The sequence below is a fragment of the Felis catus genome, chromosome A1 (genome assembly GCF_018350175.1).
Source record: "Felis catus isolate Fca126 chromosome A1, F.catus_Fca126_mat1.0, whole genome shotgun sequence".
Taxonomy (NCBI): domain Eukaryota; kingdom Metazoa; phylum Chordata; class Mammalia; order Carnivora; family Felidae; genus Felis; species Felis catus.
In genome coordinates, this window is record NC_058368.1 from 44712245 (window position 1) to 44730000 (window position 17756).

Consider the following 17756-nt stretch of genomic DNA (forward strand, 5'->3'; position numbering starts at 1 on the left):
AGCTCTTCCTCGTCTTTGATCCATGAAACTGTCTGTCCATAAACATCTCAGTGTCTGGATTTCCCAATGGCAGATGCATCAAATTGGGATGGCCAGAATAAACCTATTGAATTATCTGTGTGTCTCTGGTGATCTTTCTGAGCGGCCTATATAGGAACAGCCATTAAGATCATCTAAACATGGACCGTGTGGCAATTTTTCTCTGAAGTTTACCTCAAGTTGTCTAGTTTCAGTTTTCAGGGCTTCAGGAAAAAATAGTCGTTTTAGTTCTTGGTGATTCCAAGTCAAGAGAATGGGGAAAAAAAATGGAAACTTCTGTTGGGAGAGTCTTGCCAGATATTTGAGAAAACAGAATAATTCAGGATCTCGTCCAGTTTTTAGGCAAACAACAAATATTCAAAGACAATTAATCAGAGCTAGAATCTAACATCCACAAAGGCATATTACTGAAACAGAATATCTCTCTAAAATCACCCTCATTTCCAAAGATAGCCAAATTAAGACTAATTTGTAAAATAAGTCCAATTTTAACAAACTTGGGTTCATTATTTACATAAGCACAACAAGAATAGTGATTGGCCAATATAGGTTTATTTTCTTTTCTTTTTTTTAAAATCTACTTTTCTGGAATTTTTTCTTTAGTTTTGCTTGTTTATTCTTTTGAGAGAGAGAGAGCATGTGAGCAAGGAAGGGGCAGAGAGAGAGGGAGAGAGAGAGAGAGAGAGAGAGAGAGAATCCCAGGCAGGCTCTAAATTGTCAGTGCAGAGCCCAACACAGAGCCCAGCCCACAAACTGTGAGATCCTGACCTGAGCCAAAGTCATATGCTTAACCAAGTGAGCCACCCAGGTGCCTTTTGCTGGAAATTTTCATAAGGAATTTCAGATTGAATTTTTAAGTTTCTCAAGGCTAAGAGAATACTTGCTATCAGGCTTTGCCTGCAATGCCTGCAGATCTGGATGAATTCCTCTCATCTATAAGTCCCCCAAATATCCTGAAGTTTCTGCACCTACCAGGAAGTAACTTCTTTACTGCCCTGGTATGACTCCTGGAATCTTATAAACAAGGTTTTAGGATTTTTCCAAGGGGCTTCATTGGCTGCACAAAGCCAACCTTGGCTCTTTGAAACTACATGGTCATATCTGAGTCTATGATTGGCTCCCTCAAATACGACTGTCCAGCCAAAGCCTCAGTCAAATGAGTGTTTCCAACAGTGTCTTGTCACAAGGAGACCAGATTCTTACTGAACTCCTGCAAATAAATACGTTATCATGGAAATATTAGAATACTCACTGAGAATTTTTGATTTCTGGAAGGATTGTAAGGAGAAAAAGATAAATGTTTCATATTTGTTTACAAAGAAATATTTTATCAAATTTCTGTAAGTCATAGATAGCCTTAAGTCTGGAAGAGAAAACTTTAGAGAAAGAAGAGTCTCTTTGGATGCAGCTTTCCCATTACTTCTAGAAATTCTTAGTTGAGTTTTATGACCTTAAAGATATCAGAGACTTGTATTTGTCATTATGGTGAAATTGACAAGAAAATTCTGTGACATACAACACTTTAATAATTAGAATTACACTTGATGACATTTACACCAGAATGTATCAAAACCTTAGGGATTTTGTTTAATTTCTAGAATAGTTATAACATTCAACTATATAATACAACTTAAGAAGATTTATCATCACTTATCTGACAATGCTTTCTGTGTAATTTGACATACCAAAGAAATAAGCCTAATTAGTCAAAAATACATTATATTCCAACAAGATGAATTTTTTTTAAAAAATGTATGCAGTTCCTCCTTTATTCCTCCCTGTCATCTCCCATGTTGATATATACTTATTGAGACAAGGACATCCAGGGCACTGCATGGATCTGAGTTCTTGCGCTAGATGCTGTGATGTGCTGACTAGAATCTCTATCAGGAATGAAGGACTCTCAGCTATAGGAAGGCTGCCAAGAGTCCTCAGCTCTCAGAGGCCATCAGGGATCGCCTTGACTGAAGACAGCTGCCTTGCCAAGGGCATGCCCTCTGTCCAGGTGGTCACATCCTATGACTGTCATAAAAGCCCAGCCCTTTTGCCTAAATTTAGAATAGTTATGAAGGGTAATTCAACTTTTGGAACTCCTCAGAGAATTAGTTAAGGTTTCTGTTGATATTGTATCACTGCTCAGCTTCTGCCTAATCTTGCTGAGTATGCTTCCTTCTCTTCCCTAATAAACTACCTTACCTACTAATCTCCATAATCTTAGTCAGTCTGAACCACATACAAAATTCCTTTCCAAAGATCCCCTTCTCATAAACCTTCTACAGCTGTCGTTTTTACATTCAGAGTTTGTCCTAAGTTTCCCCTTTATAAATACCCAGTCTCATTTCCCTTGCATACAGAGTTGTTTCCCTTATTATTTCCAGTAGTCTTAATTACATGTATTAAAATTATTTATATCTATTTTTATTTTTAGATTACCCATAAAACTTCATGAGGCATTGGACAAAGTCCAGTTGTTTTTTTTTTTCTTTTCTGATGAATTTTTCAATGGAGATAAGTTGAACTTATTTGACATTCAATAAGCACAGAAAGAATAAAAATTTCATACATAATTCTGATCATTCTGAAGACATGTCCATTTTTAATTAAAACAACGTTAAATTATCTTTAACTGAATTATTTTCCCATATCATGTGAACTTGCAAAACAATTGGGTTAGTTTCTATATTTCTGAGTCTTAGAATGCCCAATTTTTATAAGTGTTTACCTTTAAACTGACTAAATAGAGCTCTTTTGCAAATTAATTTTAGCAATACAATCCAGAAGTACAGAAAATATCACATTTACAACATATGTGGAGACACCTAAAATATAAAAACAAGATAACAAAAAACATGTTAAAGGCCTAATTTCCAAATATCTCTCTTTACAACACAAATCTAATTGCAAGATGGTATTACAATTTATGGATCCATTAATTGGCCATTTTTATCTGGAGTCTAACAAATATTGTGTCCAAGCAGTATTGCACAAAAAAAAGATTGCCAAGTTTTAAAGAATACAGCCCAAAGGGCCACATGCAGGGGTCAAACTATCATTTCCCATTCTCCAATGAGAACAAAGTTGTTTTTTACTATAAGCTGCATCAATAACCAAACCAAATTAAGTCCAGAGTAACTCTGTGAGCACTGGTTCCTCCCTAAAAGTCAGAACGTCACCTACTGAACTAAATGGCTTCCTAGTCATCCTTTTCTTAATCAAGAAAAAGAGGCCAAAAGAACACAACCCCATATTTGGAGGTAACCGAATGGGTGGAAGAATGTAAACCAAACCAAACTGGAGAAGACTAAGCTCGTCTGTGGTTGCACACAAAATACTCACCATGAGATGTCTGTCCAAACTGAAATCAAAAACCATTTCCTTGCCATAGTAGGAGTGGGGCCCCAGGGATGCTCTCTAGGACAAAGAGTCCCAGCTGCTGCATGGACTCATCACCTAACGCCTGCTAGCAGCTGGGGACCTACAAACCAAGGGCGAAGAGCTTCTGCCTGGCTCACCAAATCTGTAAACAAACTTAAGTTCCTCTGCCAGATGTGCAGCAAAGATAATCACTAAGACATGGCATATGCAGCAAGGAAAGGATTTATTCCAGAGGCAGCCAAACAAAGAGACTGAAGGACAAGTCTCAAATCTACCCCCTCCACCCTCCTGAAGCAGGAGAGTGAGGGAAATTCAAAGGCAAAACAAAAAGATCTGAGTAAAACATCACAGGTGTTCTTATTAGTCTGCAGCTTACAGCAGTCCCATTAACCCTTTGGTTACCAGTTGCGTGGCTACAGAAAGTGTTTCCAATACCACAGCTTCCATATTTGAAGGTCTTACTGACTAAGCCTATGATATTCAAAATATAATTTTCACTCACAACATATTGTTACCTAGAAACTATGTTCAGACATCCCTTCCTTTGCATAATAAAAATACAAGAATTTCACACCCCCCACAGTGTAAAACCTTTGAAGCAACTCCCTGGATCCAGAACTCTGTGTGATCCTTTGTTTCTCAATGGATAGAGAACTCTTTAATCTGATCCCAAGAGAAGTCTTGTCAGTGCTGCTGTCAGAATACTCTAGTATCTGCCCTCAGGGAGCTCTCTCATGAGATGTTCCTGTTAGAGTATCTTAACAGTACAGCGAGCAGAATTTCAGTAAGCTTACAACAGGTTCTGTGAATGCTCTTGTTCCTGCTTGCTATGAAACGTGGATGCCTGTGGCAAATCTAGTTTAGATTTGCTGACATTGCAACATGGCCGGTAAGCAAGGTTGTATGTAGAAGTCTGATAGAAAACACTTAACTCTAATTATTAGAACATGCCCATTTTTTTTACAAGAAACCTCTACTTGTAAATATGCACAGAATTGGGGTCAATTAACCACATTCCAAAAATTGGTAGAATTCACTAACCTAACACCTGGCAGAAATGGTCTCTACTACCTAATCCTTCCATATTTCCTTGTCAGCAACTCCTCTCCACCGATTACAATTCTGCATTTCCTTCCTTTCATGTTTCCTATTTCCCTTTAACATAATGTAAGCTCTCTGAGGGCAGATTTGATTTATTTTCTTTGACATATCACCATGGCCGGTACATGTTTGTACATTTTTTTTAATGGATTAAGTTCTTGGATTTCAGTTCTTGAAAAAGGGTGATTCATCTATAGAATTTGTTAAAGAAAAGGCACCTATGTTCCCCTGAAATAGGATTTTGACAAATGGCAGAAAAAAGTATTAATCATGTGTCCTGGGGACACAAAAGAAGGAATGATTAAATTTAAATGGGTGAAGTTAAAAAAGTGGTTTATGGAAAGGTACAGATTGAACTAGGCTTTGGATGATGGAAAATAATATAAATGGTCTCATTTAGGTTTTATTTGGGTAAAAGAAAAGCTAATGCATTTTTAATACTTCCTGACACTATTGTCCTCAAATGCAATAACCTGAATCCTTTTAGTATTGATGTTGCCACATGGAATTTAATGCGCATAGAGAACCAACGAGAGTTGTGCTAGGCTAGAGTTGTGTCACTTTGGAGAGATTTCAAATGTATCCAAAGATGAGGTGAAAATTTGAGCAGAGAAACTAGGTGGACAGTGGGAGGTGAGTGCAGAGTCACGAGATATTAAGAAAAAAAAAATGGAAAAGAAATTGAAGCAGAGAGAGGAATCTGTGAAAGGGCAAAAGTATGTGTACCATGTCAGCATGTTCGAGTAAACTGAGTGATTCGGTATGGCTGGGACATAGGGCGCTGGAAGGCAGCCGGTAGAAGTGGAGACGAGAAGGAAGGCGAGGTGTCAATCATAACAGATAGTGTTATGCCAGACTGAGGGATCTGGAAGCAGCCATGCTCCACAGGGAGCTCAAATGAACTGTCTTTCTTTGCTCTACATTCTAGTTCTGAGGCATGGTTTATCCAATAATCCCTTTGGACCATGGGAATACACTATATCCAGTCTACTAGAGTGATGAGACTCTGATAATTTTATAGTTTCCTTGGAAAATTATAAATTATTCTTCAGCCAGAGTGATCTTCATAAAATGCAACCGTGTCACTGCCCTTTCTTAACCTTTTATAACATCTTTACCTTAGCTAAGTTGCTGTATGACCCAGGGTCTGCCTTTCTCTCCAAATCCTTGCGGCCACTCTCTCTCATTATGTCACAGCCAAACTTAACTTGTCCTCCTTTTGTTTGCATGTCACACTCAGGGGCTTGACACAAATTGTTCCTTTTCATTACAGTGCTCCCCCACTTTCTGTAAATCTGTTAAATTAACTAAGTCCCAGCTTAAAAAAAAAAGTTTTTTCCAGGAGATAAATTACATACTTCTTGAGCGTCTTAGTAGTCCCAGGGAAACTCAGCAAACAAGGAGTTGTTTTTCAATGTGTGAATCTAAGACAATACAATTTTAATACAAATTATTTATCATACAAAAATTTAGGCAATTTGGGATCCCAGCTTATGAAAAAGAATAGTAAAGTTGAATACAAAACTAAAAATACTATCTCTCTTGGAAGGCGCCTTGCAAATGACAGTCCTTGAGGCTTAAGTTACTGTGCTAGATATTGGTGCACACTGGAGAAAACAACTCACATTTATTTTGTAAGATTCTTCAAACTGTGTCAGTTTCAGGCTGCACAGAAATTGCAACTGCCCCGTGAGTATTATTAGTATGAAGTTTTGAATGAATGAGCAGAATAAGTTTTGCCACAGTGAATCATGAAGCGAACCCAGCTATTTTTTTCTTGTTTGTTTTGAAGATTCTCTGTAGCATACATTGATTAAAAATTCAGGCCTATTTATGGGTGTGCTCAGACAGTATCAGTATCTGCTTCTTGAGCTAACTCAGGAAATAAAGAGAAACAAACCAGAAAGACCGTTTGGCTACAAAGTTTGAGAGAATCAACAGAGAGCAAAGAAAAAACAAAAAGACTCACTAGAACAGATACTATTTGGGGACTCTGAGGTTTTATATGGCCAATGACCACATCGCAATGTCTATTCACTGTTTTGTTGTGTTTCCTTCATTTATCAAGTATGTTGACTCTGCCGGCATCAGATGACATATCTACTACTTAGCTTACTCTGTCTTATTGGAAGATTGACCAAAATGTTTCATGAAATTGATATAATTTTGCTCTTGAATTTATCGGAATATACTCATTAAGTTTAAGCCATGAAGCAATTATTTATTTTTCCTCAACAAATGGTATCATAAAGAATCTAAACTTAAAAGGACTGTTAATTGGCTTTTATTAGTCTAATTGGGAAAATTATTCAAAATAATCTTCAGAGAAGCAACAGTCAGGTTAGAATGACACATTAGCAATATGTGAAAACAAAACAAGGAGAAAAAAAATCATGTCAGTAGAGATGAGAAAAAGATAAATGCCTGTCGAGGGTAATGCTGAAACAATTTTCTGCTATGAGTCTGAACCATGAAAGGTCACTTTCTAGTAATTATGTTTCTCTCTGAGTAAAACAGAAAAAGCAACTAGACATTAATAGACAGTCATCAAATCACAGAATTTTTAGGTCATTAAATCACACTCAGGAAAAAAAAAAGGTACTCAAATGAGAGCTATAATATTTTGATGTAAAGGAGAAAGATTATTTGAAAATGAAGTCATTTAAAATACTTACGTAGAATATCTGGATTAAATTTGGGACAAAAGTACTCAAAATGTAACAATTTCATGAATAAAAACTAAGATGAAATACTGTCACACTCTGATACTTGTTATGAAGTATGTTATTAGAGGAAAACAGGATTTCTTAAGATATTATATAACCTAGCTGACCAAAAATTACAAGGGTAAGAGAAACGATCAAAATGATGAATTCCATGTATAGCCAATTTAAAAGCCATATACTTCAAGACATATACTTCAAGAAGAAGATAGACAAATGACTAATAAACATTTTTAAAATGTTCAATCTCATTAATCTTTAGTGGAATGTGATAGCTCTATCCACTAGAATGTATAAAAAACATAAAAGATAAAAGAATGACATTACCAAGTCAGTGAGGTATATAGTATCCAGAATTTTTTTTAATGTTTTTATTTTTGAGAAAGCGACAGAGAGAGAGCAGGGGAGGTGCAAAAAGAGAGCGAGACAGATGATCTGAAGCAGGCTCCACACTGACAGCAGAGAGACCAATGCTAGGCTCGACCTCTTGAACCATGAGATCATGACCTGAGTCGAAGTTGGACGCTTAACCGACTGAGCCATCCAGGTACCCCCTGAGTACCCAGAATTTGAATACACTTTTAATGTGTAAATAAATTAGGAAATCAGCTTGCAAAAGCAGTATCTACTAAAGCTGAACACAAGAATGCCACGTAGCCTAACAATTGCAGTTCCAGGTCTATACCCACCTAAAATGTGTACCCAGGCTCACAAAGGATGTACATAAAGACATGCACAGCAGCTCTGTTCTTATCAAAGTATTTACACAATTTTTTAAGGTTATTCATTTTTGAGAGAGAGAGAGAGAGAGAGAGACAGACAGAGAGAGAGAGAGACAGAGTGTGAGGGGGAGGGCCAGAGAGAGATGGAGACACAGAATCTGAAGCAGGCTCCAGGCTCTGAGCTGTCAGTACAGAGCCCGACTTGGGGCTCGAACCCATGAACCATGTGATCATGACATGAGCTGAAGTCCAGTGCTTAACTGACTGAGTCACCCAGGTGCCCCAGCACTATTCTTAATTCAAGAACTGGAAACTATTAAAATGTCCAGTTATAAGAGATTGAGTACATAAAATTTCTATACATTAAAGAATAAACTACAAAGATAGTTATTAATACTATCTTTTATTAAATTCTGAATTTCAAGACATAAAACAAGTCAATAAATAAAACTAAGTCAAGCACAAATTGATGAATAAAAAAACAAGAGGAGAAAACACGCATAGCTTCTGTATATGTACATGTTTGATTAAAAATAAATACAGGAGCACTTGAGTGGCTCAGTCTGTTAAGCGTCTGACTTCATCTCAGGTCATGATCTCACGGTTTGTGGGTTCAAGCCCCACGTCAAGCTCTGCTGAGAGCTTGGAGCCTGAAGGCTGCTTCGATTCTGTGCCATCTCTCTCTGTGCTCTCGCTGCCCCTCTCCCCCCATCAAAAATGAATAAACTTAAAAAAAAATTAAGAACAATAATGAAACAGACAAAAGCTAAGGCAAAATGAAATTAATAAATATGCTAGCACATAAAAATATCAAATTAGTAGGAAAATAACAATACAAAAGGAAGTTTTATAACAATACAAAATGGAATATTATTAATAGTCTAGAATTATAAACAAAATAAGCCTGCATTCCACTTTAAAATATCAGTAAAATAAAAATTAAAAAAAATTTTTAACGTTTATTTGTTATTGAGAGACAGACACAGAGCATGAGCAGGGGAGGGGCAAGAGACAGAGACACAGAGCATGAGCAGGGGAGGGGCCGAGACATGGAGAGACACAGAATCTAAAGCAGGCTCCAGGCTCTGAGCTGACAGCACAGAGCCTGATGTGGGGCTTGAACCCATGAACCGTGAGATCATGACCTGAACTGGAGTCGGATGCTTAACCAACTGAGCCACCCAGGCGTCCCAGTAAAATAAAAAATTTAAAGGGAATATATATAACCATGTATGTATACTTTCTACCACTATTTCTTTCTCTTGCTCAAGAAACTTCTGATGTTTATAGCAAGTTATAGCAGATAAATTGTAGAAAGCTTCTCAATTCATGTTGTGATTATTATTATCTAAGATATCATAATGGAAAATGTTCTGAAATGGTTTTTCAAAAGCTATGTGGACCACATATAGATGCAAAATCATAGTTAGAATATGGAATGCAACAAAATATCAAAGGAATAATGAAACATCAATTAGTTGGTTTTATTTTATGTATGTAATGATCATTACAGTTAGAGTGTTTATATAAACTACCACATGAATAGGTCAAAAAAGAAAAAAGATACCATTTTTAATAGATTCTTGGAAATAATTTAATAAAACATGAAACCAATGCTGTTTTTTTAGGATAAAATATCCACTAAACAAACTGCAGACAATAACTTGCCCTTAACATCATGCAGTACATATATCTCAAAGAACAACTAACATCATACACAGATTATGAAACCTTAAAGTCTTTCCAATTAGAGGACACAGACAAGGACACCTGGTCTCATTACTATTTATGCATTATTTTAAAAGTAAAAGCAATACCGTAAAAATGAAATAAATGTAAATATTAAGAAAGAAGGGATAAAGTTTCATTATTAGTTTACTATATGTTTATTTTCCTAAAAAATCAGTTATTATAAAATAAAAGACTAATAGAACTAACATGCATTTAGTAAGATGGCTATTATATATATATATATATATATATATATATATATATATATAAAGTATTTTCTCTAGTGTACTGTAAGTGTATAATTATTAATATATATGAATAAATATAATAAAAATGCACAAAAGTATAAATAAATGTGAACAGACCTCAAAATAAGATATGAAGGCCATGCCAAAATTAAAAACCACCAAAATGTATAGAGGTTGATTTTAAGAGACGAAAGCGGGTCCATATTCTCAAATGAAAAGATTTCAAATGTAAATACCTGTGATATTTGTTTCCAGGCAAAATCCTCAAGGGATTTTCAAATCTATGACACTAACAATGTCGTTTTCTGCCTAAAATAACTTAAGTGAAACCTGAAAAAGCCTAAGCCAGAGGAAATAATAAACAAAAAATAGGTTGATATAAATACACAAACATGAAATTTGTGTGCCAAAACATATACAATTAAAAGAATAAATGGACACAATGTTGATGCCAGTGGAAAATATTGCTATAGATTCCATGAAAGTAGAAATATAGAAATATACTTGGTCAAATAGAATAAGGAATACACACAACTTTAATCTTGCAACTATAAAAATTTACATTTTAACAAAATATTTTTCAATTTCTTTTTAGGTGGTATCAAATGGCAACAAAATGTTGATCAGGATGCACTGAAAAAGGTATTTTTCATGTAATGCTGTTCAGAAAGTTTTTGGTAAATCTTACGAAGGAAAGGTTTAAATTATATTTATTTTAGTCCTGAAAATAACTCAGTCCCAATTCCCCTGAAATCCACGTTGCAGAAATTCTTCCTAAGGAAATACTCAGTAATTTGCCCAAAAAGATTACATCTAACAGTGTGCAATGCAGCTTTATTGATAATATCAAAATTTGGGAAATATTTTAGATATATATTATGTTAAATGTAAATATTTTAGATATAGTTAGGTACTTTAGATACTAATCAGAGACTAACTAGTTACTTCAGGACTTTTTTTCTTTTTTTCTTGCTGACAGTGGACTACTGCATAGCCATTAAAATTTGAATTTGCAAGTCTTTAATTCCATGGAAATGTTTATTTACAATTTAGATGACAAAATCAGCTTCTTTAACAACATGGTATAATAATAACTTTCTAAATATATACATATTTAGAAAAAAATTAGGTTGTCAAAGGAGATTGAAAGTGTCTCAATTGGATAAGGAAATTTATTTAACATTTACTCAATAGACATACTGAATGTGGATTATGCCCATTCATAACAATGAATGATGTAGACAGATCTCAACATTGACTGAACATATGTTAGTGAAAAGAGATGGAAAACAATAATGTATGTAATTTCGGGCTGATGGCTCAGAGCCTGGAGCCTGTTTCCGATTCTGTGCCTCCCTCTCTCTCTGCCCCTCCCCCGTTCATGCTCTGTCTCTCTCTGTCCCAAAAATAAATAAACGTTGAAAAAAAATTAAAAAAAAATAATGTATGTAATTTCAAGAACAGTAAGCAAATTGTTTGAGGTAGTGTGCAGGGTGGTCTATTTTAAGAGGGTAGATAGGAAGTACCTCCATGGGGACAAATTTTGAGATGGCATCTGAACAATAAGAAGGATCTGGACACATTAGGATTGGTAGAAACATCATCCTGGACAAATGAAACAGCAAATTCAAAGGGACTGAGAGGTTAGAGCTTGCCATATTTGAGGCACAGATACAAGGGCAATTTGGCTGATATAAAGAGAAAAAAAAAAAGTAGAGTACACCAGGAGAAGATCCAGTGGGTACCTTTAGGTGAAGATAGGCACTGTATACTCTTTGCAAAGAGAAGGCCTTGAAGAGGAATGACATATGCTTCATATTTGTAAAAGGATTGCTCTGGCTGATTTAGGAAATGGACTGTAGGAGAAAGAGAGGTAGGGAAACCAGATTGAAAGCTTTTGCCATTGCCCAGGCCCGAGTTGTTATTAACTTTGTTTAGGGCAAGGGTTCTCATGGGAGTGAGAGGGAGCCTATTTTGTCAACCCCATAGGATATCAGGCAATGTCTGAAGACTTTTTGGTTGTCACACTGGGATGAAGGTGGAGCTGACATCTAGTGGACAGAAACCCAGAATTCTGCCGAGCACACTCAGGCACAAGACAGAGCCTCAGCTCCAGTAAAGGATTATTTGGCCCCAAATTTCAACAGTATTGAGGTTGAGAATTCCTGATTTAGGCCAATAGGTTGGAAATAGTACAAAGTGGACAGACTACTATAATCATGCAAAGAATATATATGAAGCCCCAAACTTTTATTAGCATTTTGAAAGCTTCTCAGACAATTTTACCAGGAAGTATATAAATATCCAGATCTTTAGTTGAAATAATTCTTATGAATTATACTTCATACTGCTTTTAACCAGCAATTAATGTGAAGGAGTTTGGGTTTCTGTTTTATATGGAGAGACAACCAGAAAAATATGCAGTCTTAATTTTTCAATTATCCATGAAGACAAAATTAAAGGAAAAAAAACATGACAATTGTAAAATCTATAAAAAGATTTTTATTGGATTAGCTTACTAAAAGTTATTTTAAGAAGAATATTTACTAAAAATATTTTCCAGATGAAAAAAGAAAAATCTACTCACTTGCCATTCAAAGCTGCTACACCAACTGTGCTTCGGGCAATGGACATACTGGCTACAAATGTCCATTGCTGACTCTGGGGGTCCCATCTCTCCACTGTATTCAGATAGCTCCAGCCATCATGGCCTCCCACAGCATAAATAGGGCCTTCAAGAACTGTTACACCTAAAACATGGGGGAAATGAAAACTGAATGAATGTGCTTCACAGTGAGATTTAAAAAAATCAGATTAACAGTACAAATTGTGATGCAATTCAAAATAGGCTCTAGCTGCTACACAAATGCAATGGGGTAGAAACTATTTACTATTAATTGTATCATTTTATTAAAGTGAAAACAATTAGAACCAAAATAAGTATGATCTAGGTGCTTTATAGAAGAAAATTAATTTGCTTATTTATATCTCTATGAAAAAGCAAATTCTAAAAATCAGAGATGATACACAGTGTGCCTCTACTTCTGAAAAACATTTCTATACTGCGGTTTAAAGTAGTTTGTTACTTTAAATGATGCTACATTAAGCAACACAATATTATCAATTTGAAATTCAGGGTAGGGTTTTCTGTGTTTTGGCTTTTTGGTAACTTCATAATAAAGTTATCTAAAACTTATAAAATATGAAGCATTTCATGTCACAAGCCGAAATCACTAAACACAAGCAATCAAAACAAAGTAATAGTGAGTCATGGATGAAAGGAGAGATAGATAATAGATAGATGATAGATAGATGATAGATAGATGATAGACAGATACTCCTATATACTGCTTTTCCAGTATATTCTTTTCTTCATAGATGAATTTTATTAAATTCTAGCAATTGCTAAATATTTATATATCATGTTAATATTGGCTGAAATGATTTCATTATATAAAGAGCAATTCTGATGAATTTTTTCTTCAAAATTCAAAGCCTGATTGTCAGGACTCTGAAAAATCTGTGATTTTACCCTACTTGCCAGCTGACAAGTTAGACTGCCATAAATATACGTATATTGGTAGAAGACATGAGAGTTGTGTGTCAAAGGGGAAAGGTAATTCATTACTTATAACAACAGTAATAGATTATCACCTTTTATTGTTTGTTTGTCTTTCACTTGTTCTTCAAGCCCTGGTTCCAATAGGGTGACCCAAAGAGGATGACCAACATGACCTTAACTTTGCCTTCAGCTTGACCAAAATTTAGAAAGGATTCTTCTTGCTTTGAGGGCCCTGACCTCATTTTCCTTAGAGCACTTATTTTAGAAAACATGTAATTGCACATTATTTCTCTCTGCACAAGATTTCTCTCTGCACAATATTTTTAGATGGAAATCTTTTGAAATGCCTCCTACTCGTGTTACAACTCAGGACTTCTTTCTCAAGGACCTGAGAACTATTTATTTGAAATGTAATCATCAAGAAAGATATCAAGAGCCTATCTTCAGTTGACACCTTGCTTCAAGTTGTAAAACTACTTCTTGTTGTGAAGACAGAAAATTTACCTTACCTTTGGGTACGGCCAATTAGCAAATACACTTTGCCTATAATCCCTTACACCTGCCTGAGCTCTTAAAAACGCTCCTGGCTTTGTTTTGGTGAGGTTGAGTCCAGCCAAAATTCTGGGCTTTCTTCCATCTTACAATAGTCCCTTGCATGTTAAATTTGTCTAATGAATGTTTTTGCAGTTCAGTTGGAACTTGAACATGCAGTGGATTGTATTACAAGAAAGGAAATGGATTTGCCATGAGCACTAAACCCATGTGCTTATTACTACAGAAGGAGACATTATCTTCATGCTTTTAAAGCATGCCTGCCTTTCACTTTGGAGAAAGGAATTATCCTCTCTTCTAAGACTTTCCATTATATTAACATCCTTTTGCGGGGGGTCAGTGCCTTGCTCCAAAGTTATGCAGAAATTTGAGAGACACATGGAGAATTTTCTTTCAATAGGAACCTGAAAATAAAACAACCCCTTGTTTGCTCATTCATTCACTCATTCATTTGAATGTCTGTTGTGTGTTAGAAATTGTTCTTATCACCAAAGACACAGTGCCAAGAACAGAGGTGAACAAGGCCAACAAAGTCCCTGCCCTCGATGAGCTGAGCTCATATTTATTAGGCAATAAATATGTAACTAAAATGGAATAAGTACATGATTCACAGTAAGCAAGCCCTTCACACATATTATACAATTATAATTTAATAAAGAAAAAAGTAACTGATTAGAATATCAAATTACTGTCATACATATCTTCAACTTAGGGATCCTATTTTACACACACTAGTAAGTAGATATGCATATGGAGGACAGGGTTCTGATGCAATGACTGCCAAAGCCAAAGGACATAAGCTTTGTATGTTGATCTTTTCTTGGGGCAGCTCAAAGTAAGTGGGATCAGAAAGGATGAATAAATGTTAAGTTTGGGGCAATTTCCAAAGGAGATGAATATATCTTATGGAATTTTACAAGAGCATGTACAATCATTCCCATGTCTCCATAATGATTAAATATATGGAGATAAAGGTTAAACATCAATGAAGTTTTTAAGGAGATATCCATCAGAAAGGGCCAGATCATTAGCATGAATCTAATGAATTTACATTTTATTCTAAGAGCAAAGGGAAATCACTGAAGTGTTTATCAATGAGGGATTTTATCACCATAACATTTATTTTGATTTTGTTGTAGTAAATGGGTTGGAGTCAGTTTAGGAGGCAGTAGAGAGATGGTTAGGAGGAAATTGTAGTTATCCAAAAAGGATAAGATAGCATCTTGCATTAGTAGGTTAAAGAGTAAATAGAGAAAAGTGGAAATATTTGAGCTTTATTCTGATAAAAATTCTGGAGGTTTGTTTCTAGAACATGCTAATGGATTGGATCTGGGGTATATGAATATGTTTCAACGATAGGTGAATTGACTGAAAAGTTTGAAAACTACATGTTGAAGATATCATGTCTGAGGGAACTATTAGACATCTAAGTGGAGTATTCAAAAAGGCTGTTTAATATACTTGTCATAAGTTCAAGTTAATGTTGGAGCTATATGTATAAATTTGGACTCCTCAGCAATGACATGGAGTTTGAAGGCATGGAATCAGATAAGGGCAGTTAAGAAAAGAGTAGTAAGAGAGAAGGTAACAGAGACCAAAATCTAGCCCTGAGTGGCTTCAAAATCAATTACAACAAAAGAGAACAAAAGAGCCAGAGAAGAAATGGCCAGATAGGTGGAAGGAAAAGCAGAAGCTTTTGGTATCTGAAAACTACGAGTGGAGAGTATTTCTAGGGGGATGGAGTAATCATATTTCTGACCAAGTACAAATTTCTATTGGATTTGGAAAGAGGGAGGTTATTGTTCACTTTCAAAATAGGTTCTGGACCATCACATTACAAGTTTTAATACAATCTGATAACTACCTAGTCAAATATATACCCTACAAAAATCATTGATCTGTGACTTGCTTTTTTAACTGTTTGAGATTATTTGACTTTTTGTACATGTTTCAGTCCTATAGTGTAACATATATAAAATGCCACAGATTTATGGACTCTGAATGCCTTATGATGTGATTTGCATAACTTTTGCAGCTGTGATGATTCCTTTGCACAAGGGTCTCATTAAGTAGAGTTAGTAAGTGGACCAGAATAATTTCAAAATTGGAATGATACATTTAATTTTTTCCTTATGTTTACCAAAAATATCTTACAGATGCAGTAATGCAAGGTTAAGAGTGTAAAAATATTTTTCTGTGCTTTGTTCAGTAACTACATTAAACCTGCACTAAAAAAATAATAATTTAATGGAAACATTTTTGTATGTCTCAAGCTTAGTAACTGCATGATTATTTCTTATAAAGAATTTTAAAATGTCTTTTGATGTTTTATGTTACCAAAATGTAGTTTTTCAGAACACATAATTATTTATATATCTTAAACTGTTGGTCTTACACATATTATCCCCCTTATGATTTCCTCTGTAAAATATTTATTAGAATTTTTTGTATAATTTTCCTTCAAGACCGTTCAATGAAAGAAGAAAACCCTCCCTAAGTTTCAGATAAAGTAGCACAAACTGAAGCTGAGCATTTTCTATATGGGTTACAGAGAATAAATGTATGCACCGGCAATTTAGGCCTTTGAACATGGGAAGTAATCAGTGGGGCGTGGTCCATCTGGATAGGTCACTCCCCAAAATATTTCACTTAAAGCAAAATTTACTCCCACTTACATAATGTACCTCAAAATATTTATTTTACTATTTCTATATCAATACAACCAGATAATTTTTTTCCTGAAAAAAATTATTGCTCTTCTCTAACCTTGTTATTATTATCCATTTAAAATATTGCTAAATTTATTCTAAGCTCTAAAATTTTCCAAATTAAAGAGATTATGTTTAATTAAAAATTGTGACAACACAAAGCCAGTTCTTAATATTGCTCTATTGTTTGCATTTTTGCCATTAATTACATAATTTGAAAAGCATTAGCCTGCAAAAAATGAGATCTTCTTTTGTTTAGGTACAGAACATTTTTTTTTTAATGTTTAGTTTTGAAAGAGACAAGCCTGAGTGGGGGAGGGGCAGAAGAGAGGGAGACAAAGAATTCTAAGCAAGCTGCAGGCTCTGTGCTGGCCTGATGCAGGGCTTGAACACAAGAACCCTGATATTATGACCTGAGCCGAAGTCAGATGCTTAAATGACTGAGCTGCCCGGGCACCCCGAGAACACTTATTTTCAAATGAATAGCAATACATTTAAGTTTCTTTTGACCTAATAACTATGTCAAATAAATTACTACAATATAACTAATTATTACCTTTTGGAAGTCTCAAAATACATTTAAATTACTAGGGGTTTCAATATGTATATTGCCTGGAATATAGACATGAATTTATTATTAATCTTCTTTTCTAAACTGTTTTCAAAAATAACCATCAAGGATACAGTAGCACCTAGTAAGTACTCATAACTAATGATTAGGGTGATTTAAATCCAGTGTTATCAAATAGTTTTACTTTAGAAGCAATGAATCAATAAATAAGATTCATAAAATTAATACCTCACAGTTGTGCTGTGCAAAGAATTAAACAAAAATAACTTACATAATTGGGAATGGAAAAATATATAAGTAAAATTATATACATTTTATATACATTACGTTATAACATTTTCCCAATGATATTAAACTTATATGCATGTACATATGTATATATGTGTACGTATATATGCATGTTTGTATATGTATATATAAATAT

General features: G+C 34.9%; 1 protein-coding gene across 3 annotated transcripts in view; it reads right to left on the reverse strand.

The window, feature by feature from the left end:
* Window positions 1-17756, reverse strand: part of KLHL1 (kelch like family member 1) — a 355898-nt gene that overhangs the window by 32495 nt on the left and 305647 nt on the right. For all 3 annotated transcript variants that reach the window (XM_019827858.3, XM_011288605.4, XM_045054161.1), the window contains exon 8: window positions 12527-12689. In XM_019827858.3, coding sequence (XP_019683417.1) covers window positions 12527-12689 — 163 coding nt within the window. The remainder of the gene's footprint in view (window positions 1-12526; window positions 12690-17756) is intronic.